The sequence below is a fragment of the Mandrillus leucophaeus genome, unplaced genomic scaffold (genome assembly GCF_000951045.1).
Source record: "Mandrillus leucophaeus isolate KB7577 unplaced genomic scaffold, Mleu.le_1.0 Scaffold526, whole genome shotgun sequence".
NCBI classification, from domain to species: Eukaryota; Metazoa; Chordata; class Mammalia; order Primates; family Cercopithecidae; genus Mandrillus; species Mandrillus leucophaeus.
Genome location: NW_012105653.1, coordinates 573,330 through 582,947, shown reverse-complemented (window position 1 = coordinate 582,947; position 9,618 = coordinate 573,330). Strand labels below are relative to the sequence as shown.

Genomic DNA, 9,618 nt, shown 5'->3' with positions numbered 1-9,618 from the left:
AGACACAGAGGAAGGTCACTCGCATTCTGCTCTCAGCACACCTAATACATCTCACTGTGCTGACCGCACGCAGTCCTGCAGTGGACAGTAACCACAGGGGTTGCTGTCTCAGTGATTCCTGACCCCAAAACTACTGGCCCATCCTCAGACCCAGGGCCTCCACCCATTTTTAAACAATGCTGCTTCATAAACGAGACTTCCTTCACAAACCATCTTCCACTTCCTTCTCAACGGCGTCCCCTCCTGGGCTAGGCACAAGAACCACCAGAGGAAGTGCAGGCTGGAAGGGCTTGGCCTGCAGGAGCTGCTTGAGCTGCAGTAAGGCCGACAGCCAGTACACGTCCTCCTCTGCCACGTCCTCACTCTTCATTTTGGGGGGAAGCAGCAGCATGAGCCCACTGGCTCCCAGGAGGTCCTTCTGTGTCTCCACAGCATCGATGGCACCATCACTGAGGGCGCCATGGGCCACCTGCAACAGCATCAAGATCATCAGGAGAGACGCACCATGGGACGCATCAGCAGTGATTGATCTACCCCGGAGCAAGTGCAGCCGAAGCTCTCCATGCACTAAATATTGACTGTACTCCAGACAGGCCTCCAAGGGCACGGCTGGGCATACCCTGTAGTTATCTTACTTCCTGTAGTTATTTTAATTCCTGACCCGTTTCCCTAAATCCAACGGTTAGCAAAGACTCCCCCCAACCTTTTTTTTTTTTTTTTCTTGAGAAGGGGTCTTGTTATGTTGCCCAGGCTGGTCTTGAACTCCTGGGCTCAAGCAGTCCTCCTGGTTCAGCCTCTTGAGTAGCTGAGATTACAGGTGTGTGGAGCCACCATGCCCAGCTTCAGAATCCCTTTTTAAAGGAAATGTCAAATAACATTGTTTCTTCATATATTCAGAGGACAGTCACACTAGAAAAATAATTTCTATATCTGCCCTTCAGATATAAGACGTGTTTATATTTTATTTAACTTTTTATTTTTTGAGATGGAGTCTCGCTCTGTCACCCAGGCTGGTTTGCAGTGGCGCGATCTCAGCTCCCTGGCAACCTCCACCTCCTGGGTTCAAGCGATTCTCCTGCCTCACGCTCCCTAGTAGCTGAGCTAATTTTTGTATTGTTAATGGAGACGGGGTTTCACTATGTTGGCCTGGCTGGTCTCGAACTCCTGACCTCAAGTGATCAGCCTGCCTCAGCCTCCCCAAGTGCTGGGATTACAAGCGTCAGCCACCGCATCCACCCCATGTTCATATTTTAAATTCATAGCAACAAAAATGAGAATTAATGCAACAGAATTAGTGCAAGAAACAGCCAGGTCAACAGGTAATTTAGCCCCCAGCTACAATTGTGTTTGACCATATTACTATAATTTTAATTAACCTTAAACAGGTATAAAAACAGTTAAAGCTAGGCACAGTGGCTCATGACTGTAATCCCAGCACCTGGGGAGGCCAAGGCAGGAGAACTGTTTAAGGCCAAGAGCCAAGAATTCAAGACCAACCTAGGCAACACAGCAAGATCCCATTTCTACAAAAATAAACAAAAATATAAGCCCATAATAATAGAAAGAGGGAAGGCACGCCAGCAGCAGATGAGGGATTCTGATACATTTCTAGAAAGCAGCAAATAGATGTGACCAATCCCTGTGTTAGGGAAGCAGAGGATGCCATACCTAAAGGCTGCAGGTGTCAGTGTGTAAGGAGTCAGGTTGACTAAGCCTGCAAAAGCCCTGTATACCCAGGCCCTGAAGACACCAGGAGCCAAAGGTGAAATTCAGAGCCTGGCCCTATTGGCACCCACCACTGCAGGCAACCTCTATGCACAACCAGTCCCCCTGGGCCCCTGAACAGGAGTCCTGAGAGGACCCAGATGTAGGGCCATGGTCAGGCATAGTGGAAGAGACTCAGCACCAAACCACTCCTGACCCTACCCTGAGAATACCAGCAGCTCCCCAGAAAGCAGATGGCACAAGTCCTTTCCAGAAAAACTGAACAGTCTAGGGAACAGACATCCAGATCCAGACATTTGGGAGTCCCTCCAAAAAGGCTGGCTTGCCATTTAGCTACCTTCCACCCCGCCCCAAACATAGAACTTCTTGGCTAGCCTTTTAGGGCCTCACTCAGATATAGACAGACAGCCTTGGGTAAGGCATATAAGGAGGGCCTCCAACATAAAAGAGAGAAACTGGAATAACAAAGAGGAAAAAAAAAGAGAAACCAGGTAATACATGAACCAAAGAAAACTTAGACCCCAAAAACCCTAATTTCCTTGGAAAGATAAAATGATGCATCCAAACAATAAGATGCTATGAAAAAGTCATGATAAGAATAAAGAGAAAATAAGTAATACACATGGAATAAAAAATTCAGTAGGACAAGAGGAAAATAAAGTCAAGGAAATCTTTTAGATCACAGTAGGAAGAGATGAGATTGAAAATAGAACAGAAAGGGTAAGAAACTCAGAGGATCAATTGAGGTCTAACATCTATCTAATAGAAGCTCAAGAGAGAACAGAAAAAAGACAGTGTCATAAAGACATGAAAATGTCCCAGAAGTGAAACAGGAGTCTCTAGCCTGAAAGAACCTGCTAAGCCCTGCACAGTGAGTTAAGGTAGTCCAGTGCCAGGCATAACAAAGTGAATCTTCAGGACGCCATGAACAGAGAGAAAAGCCTTCCATAGAGCAACAAAACCAGGCCACACAGAAAGGAACAGGAATAGTACAGCAACAGTGGATGCTAGGTGACAGTGGAACATAACTGGAAGGAAAATAATTTTATTTTTTTAATTGAGAGGGGGTCTCCCTCTGTCATCAGCGCTGGAGTGCAATAGCGCGATCATGGCTCACTGCAGCCTCGAACTCCCAGGTTCAAGCAATCTTCACACCTCAGCTTCCCAAGCTACTAGAACTACAGGTACACACCACCATGCCCAGCTAATTTTTGTATTTTTTATAGGCAGGGTTTCACCCTGTTGCCCAGGCTGGTCTCGAACTTCTGCACTCACAACAATCTGCTCACCTCGGCCTCCCAAAGTGCTGGGATTACAGGCATAAGCCACTATGCGTGGCCAGGAAAATAATTTTCTACCTATAATTTTACAAATGTAGCTAAACTGTGAAGCAAATGTCAAAATAAATGCATTTTCTTTTTATTTCCCCCAGCCTAAGGCATTTTGTGAATAAAATCATTTTCATAATGGAAAGTACTAAGAAAATTCCTCTCCCATGACATATACCATCCAACAAGGGGCTGAACCAAGAAAAACTACTGCAGCAGCTGCTGCTAATGGCAACACTGAGCAAGCACCTGGCCTGTGCCAGACACTGTCCTACGCAGTCTGCGTGTGCACTGACTTTATCCGCAAGAGCCAGATGAGCATCTCCACCAGACAGCACCTGCACAGGCTTGGGTAGTTTATTTTACCATCTCTGAGTAAAACAGGAATAAGAAGTAACAGTACCCACACACAGGTGGCAGAGACACTAGGGACCTTGCCCAAGGTCACAGAGCTTCCAGGTGGAGGAGCAGGGACATGTGCTCATAATGACGGCACTAACGCACGTGCTGCCTGGAGACCAGCCCACAGATGAGGGTTCCCGGACAGAGGGAACATGGATCAGGTGAAGTGATAGAACATTTGGAAAACTCTACTGAGATATACACAGCCCCCCAGTAAAAATGAAAGAGATGAAGAGAACTATGTTAAGTGAGACAATAAGGCAACTCTGTTTCTTGCAGAAAAAAAATAATTGTGGTTATAGAACACTACTGGTTCTGAGGTAAACAGCAGTCACAGAGCCATCAAAATATGACCCCACTCACTGGAGTGATACAAAGTGATAGTGTAGCTATCCCGGGAAGACATGGAAGGCTGAGCAGGACCATGGCACAAGAGGCCACGCTGTACCTAGGGTGGTATGCTGCCGCCAAGAGGGTCCCCCTGATTCCACCTAGTGTTCATGGCCACGTGTGATCTCCTGCCCCGTGAGCCGGGCCTAGCCACTCACTTCTGACAGGCAGAAGCCAACAAGCAACAGGATGTCACTTCTAAGTTTAGGTTATAAACACACTGAGACTTCCATCTGGGCTCACCTCTTGCTCACTCTGATGAAAGCCAGCTGGCATGCTGTCAGCTGGGGAGAGGCCCATGTGGCAGGAACTGAGGAAGTCTTTGGCCACATGACACAAGCTCACTAGAGTGAGCTGGGAAGTAGATACCCTTCAGTCAAGCTTTCAGATGAGACTGCAATCCTAGCTAACATTTTGATTTCCACCTGTGAGAAACCTTCAGCCAGAGGACCCAAGCTAAGCTACACCTGGATTCCTGACCCACAGAAACCATGATAACAGACTTATTTTAAGCTGCTATGTTAGGGGTAATTTGTTACTTAGGAATAAGGTAACTAATACATTTACATTAATGGGAAGTCAGCAGAGAACATTTAAATGGATAAACTTAGAAACGGCTGTGTAAGTGCGTAATCTGGAAACGTAAGAAAAATGAGGCCCTGAAGAAAGGAGTTAAGAGAGGAAGGAGGAGCTATGTCTCATTTTAAATCATGTGGCATTATTTGACTTCTTTTTAAGTACATGGAAGTGCTACTTTCATTAAAAATGAAAATGAAGGTAATAGGAACAGTAAACTAATTTCCAGTAAATGAAATGTGACTTTGTAATCCCAGGAAAAGGGAAGAATTTTGCACCAAGAAGTTACTGTTACCTCAGAATAGCAAGGGCATGGATGGTTCTTATCATCATCTTCATACTTCTTTTACATTTCCTCATTTTTAAAAAGTTTTGTGTACGTATACATTTAGGAAATCCAATATATAGTATTAAAATAGAAAAAGTAAAGAAGCAGGCTGGGCGTGGTGCCCCCTGCTAAATCTGACTGGCTTAAAAAAAATAATTTTTTAAAAGACATCTACGGAGACGTATAATACTTGCTTCTGAGCCTCCCGCAGTCTTTCAAAACCACATTAGGGAATAAGCAGTATTTGCATGGTTCCAGTGATATCTGGGAGTAAGTGAAAGTAATGAAAACACAGAAGTAAACACAAAGTAATTATAGTTCACCTTTATACACACGTTAACAGAAATCATCTGATCCCCTTTGCTGCTAAGCGAGTTGAAAAGCGAAAGCGTCTGAATCCCACCAGCATCGCTGGATGTGTCATCCACTGAGCCTTCATCTCCCATGAACTTGACTTTTAACCAATTTGCTAGAATTCTACAGATTTAAAAAAAATAACAACAATAAAACACTTGAAGAATCTAACTCTAAATTTGAATTATAAAGACTTTCAGGAAAAGAAGAGAAATATCACGCAGACCTACGTCCATAGATACCAAATCTCACTATGCAGCTGACTTGCACAAAACAGGCTGTCATTTTAAAATGGAGCAACGATCTTTTACCTTTTTTTTTTTTTTTGAGACAGAGTCTCGCTCTGTCGCCCAAGCTAGAGTGCAGTGGCACAAACTTAGCTCACCGCAGCAAGCAAACCTCCTGCCTCAGCCTTCTCAGTAGCTGAGACTACAGGCGTGGGCCACCATGCCCAGCTAATTTTTCCATTTTTTTATAGAGTCTCACTCAGTTTCACTATGTTGCTCATGCTGGCTTCAAACTCCTGGGCTCAAGCAATCCTCCCTCCACAGCCTCCCCAGTTGCTGGGATTACAGGCATGAGCCACTGTGCCCGGCTTCTACTTGTTCTTAATTGGGCAGGAGGAGGGGGCACTCATGGAACTGGCTCATTCTAATGTGACTTAAGATTCTGAAGCATTAAGATTTTCAGCAATAGAAAACATCCCTAGAGTTTGAAATACATGTTTTTTACAGATCAAATTTCTCATACCTGAGACCTTAAGAATTTTTAAGTGACATGAACTTAGCAAATGAGAAGACAGCTATTTTGTTTGAAGAAATGAATCAACAGCTGGGCGTAATGGCTCACGCCTGTAATCCCAGCACTTTGGGAGGCCAAGGCAGGTGGATCACTTGAGCCCAGTTCAAGACCAGCCTGGGCAACATGGCAAAACCCTGTCTCTACAAAAAATATACAAAACTAAGCCGGGCGCGGTGGTGTGCGCCTGTAATCCCAGCTACTTCGGAGGCTGAGGCAGGAAAATTGCTTGAACCTGAGAGGCGAGGGTTGCAGTGAACCAAGATCGCGTCACCACACACCAGCCTGGGCGGCAGAGTGAGACTCCATCTCAAAAAAAAAAAAAAGATAATACAGGCTTTCTTTTTAAGTGAAAAGGTGTTCTGGAATTAGTAACAGTGATGGTTGCAAAACCCTGTGAATATATCTAAAAATCACTGAAATGTACACTTTAAACGGGCAAAGTTCATGGTATGCGAATAACATTTCAATACAGCTATTTTAAAAATAAACCGTAAGCTGGGTGTGGTGGCTCACGCCTGTAATCCCAAAACCTTGGTAGACTGAAGCACGCAGATTGCTTGAGCCCAGGAGTTCAAGACCAGCCTGGGCAACATAGTGAAACTCCATCTTTCACACACACAAAAAAACATTAACCAGGAATGGTGGCACACGCCTGTAGTTCCAGCTACTCAGGAGGCTGAGGTGAGAAGATCAGTTGAGCCCAGGAGGTCGAGGCTGCAGTGAGCTGTTATCACACCGTGCCCTCTAGCCTGGTGATAACAAAGCAAGACCCTGTCTCAAAAAACACAGACTGTAGTTGCTTTAAAAACATGACTTCTGTATGCTATTTGGTTCCAGGAAATAAGATCACATCAATTTTTTCTTTTTTAAAATGCCAAAAGTTTAAGGGAAAAAAATGGAACTATAGTAAACAGACTATAAACTATCTTACTGGAGAGTCTAAAATGAAGCAGGTCTATCAATGTACCTTAACACAGCTTGAAATAACAACTTTTAAATGCTTTTGGACTAAGACTGTTGCCAAGTAGTATGGTTTGGATTTGTATCCCCACCCAAATCTCATGTTGAACTGTAATCCCCAGTGTTGGATGAGGGGCTTGGTGGGAGGTGATTATATCATGGCGGTGGAATCCCCCTTGCTGTTCTCATGATAGTGAGCTCTCAGGAGATCTGGTTAAGTGTGTGGCACCTCCCCCTCGCTGTTCTCATGACAGTGAGTTCACGAGATCTGGTTAAGTCTGCAGCATCCGTCCTTGCTGTTCTCATTATAGTGAGCTCTCAGGAGATCTGGTTGTTTAGAAGTGTGTGGCACCTCCCACTTTGCTGTTCTCATGATAGTGAGTTCTCATGAGATCTGGTTAAGCGTGTGGCATCTCCCCCTTCACTTTCTCTTCCTCCTGCTCCGGCCATGTAAGACATGCCTCCCTCCCCTTTGCCTTCTACCGTGATTGTGGGTTTCCTGAGGCCTCCCCAGCCATGCTTCCTGTACAGCTGAGCCAATTAAACCTCTTTATAAAGTACCCAGTCTCAGATATTTCTTTAAAGCAGTGTGAGAACGGACTAATACACCAAGTTTATGGAATAAAAATTGAAATAATCAAATCTAAAGTTTCAATTTAAAATCATGAGCAAAACAGACTGTAAATCCAAGCATTAAAACATAAACCTACACTTCCGAGTTCCCATCACACATGAGGAATACCCGGCCCTGGCCCACAACTCTGCCCTGCCCACTCCACCTCTTGGAAACCCCACAGGGGAAACCCTTCCTGACCTGCCACGACTCTCTGGGGACTGCTCCTCTCCATCCGGCAGCACCAGCACCAGCTTCCAAAACACATGCTCCTGCCTCCCAGGGAGGTGCTCAGCCACAAGGGACGGCAGGTCCAGAGACGCCCACGCCACATCACTGGGAGGAACAGACCCCCGAGGATTAGCCAGTGTGTGAGGCCCTCGCAGGAGCAGCACACACATCCTATGAGCAGGAAGGGGCAGGCTGGAGGAAAATCAGGATCAGAGGTTGAACTGCAAACTAGAAACCAAGTCTGGAACTCACTGAAGAGACCTCAGTTGGAGATGCATGAGGTGGGCTGCTAGTGTGACAGATTGGGGAACGGGGGGATCACCAGGGGACACGCAGAAGGGCGCGGCATGACAGACCTCAGCAGCTGCTGGTAGAAGTGCTGAACCTTCATCTGGTGAGCCGTCTTGTTTCTGAGCCGCCTCAACCTGCAAAGGAAAGCAGAATGACAGTGTTACCACAGGAGCTTAGTGAAAAGTACTGGCTAGTGTCCCCTGGGGAATACTCAGGAGACTGAAAAACACATTTTCTGCCGAAGAAACGGGTTAGAGGATTCGTTCATTCCACAAGTATCACATTAAGTATCTGCTGTGTGCTGGCTGTGGGAGATTCAACAATAAGACAAAATCCTGCCGTTCAAGAACATAGGCTCTCATGGGGAGAGAACAGCATCTCTAAGTGGCTAGCCTGGCATGTGCGAGGTGTCAGCACTGTGGGCAAATGCTGCCAGGTGGGGCTGGAGCTGGGTGCTTATTGCAGTCTCACTCAGGGTGGTCAGGTGGTATGTGAGCAAAGACCTGAAGGAAACAGGGAGAGCCAGCGTGACAACTTCTGGAAACAGCAGAGGGCATGGCTCTGCCAGGCCATAGCTGGACCTGGCATATTTGGGGAGAGCAATGAGGGCAGCGGGGGAGGGGTTGGGTCCACAGTACAGAGACTCAGGGAGCGCTAGGGACGCCGCTAAGAGGCAATGCCACCGAGAGGCAACGCCGCCTGGCTGAGCTGTCGGAGGATCCCTCTGTTCTGGTGCTGAGGATGCGAGCGGGGCCCATGGTGGAAGCTAGCAGACGGACAGATGCTGCGTCAACATTCCAGCGAGGTGGGGAGAACTGCCATGCCCTCGGTGAGTTCTGAGGGCAGAGCTGAGGATGCTGGGTCTGAGAGATGCAAGCCCAGGTTTGTGCCCTAAGCATAGGAGGACAGGATGGCATCCTATGAGCAGGAAGGGGCAGGGTGGGGGAAAATCAGGTTCAGAGGTTGAACCGTGAACTGGAAACCAAGTCTGGAACACAGGGAAGAGGCCTCAGTTGGAGATGCATAATGGGGGCTGCCAGTGACAGACAGGGGTGACAGGGCTATCACCAGGGGGTGTGCAGAAGGGAAGGGCAGAGGGCAGAGGTCTGGGCTGAGGGGGCAGAGTGGAGGGCTCAGAGAAGGAGACTGAGGCTGACAAGAGCAGCTACGGAGGGGGGACACAAGAAACCATGACTCCAGGAGGAGGCCAGGCCACTATGTGAAGGCAGCTGTGGGTGAGAGGAGGCAGCCCCAGCCCTGGCCTCACAGCATGCCTGCAACAGGCTGGGACTGCCACCCACCCACCCTGCCTGCGCGGAACCTGATGGGGCCAAATGAAACCTACAAGACAGTTTTCAGAGGGAACATCCCGTGATGACCAGCAGGGTGACGAGACATGACATGAGGCCCCAGCGGTGTGCCTGCTAGGCCGTCCAGGCTGCCTCCCCAGTCCCCACCCACCACTCACTAGGAGGCCGGGGAGCCCTGAGGCCAGGCAAGAGGGGGCACCTACACGGGTTCTAAATAAAGGCCATGCCCAGCATGGCCAGGAATGCAGGCTGAGGGGGGTCCTGGCATGGCCCTGAGGAGCTGGTTCTGCTCGGGATGACCAGGAGGAG

At 47.5% G+C, this 9,618-nt stretch overlaps 1 protein-coding gene across 1 annotated transcript in view; it reads right to left on the bottom strand.

Annotated features, from left to right (window-relative positions):
• MCM3AP (minichromosome maintenance complex component 3 associated protein) overlaps positions 1-9,618 on the bottom strand; it is a 55,602-nt gene that overhangs the window by 12,204 nt on the left and 33,780 nt on the right. The window contains 5 exon segments of the mRNA XM_011996837.1: positions 93-107; positions 164-469; positions 5,073-5,226; positions 7,679-7,813; positions 8,065-8,133. Of these exon segments, the coding sequence (XP_011852227.1) occupies positions 93-107; positions 164-469; positions 5,073-5,226; positions 7,679-7,813; positions 8,065-8,133 (679 nt within the window).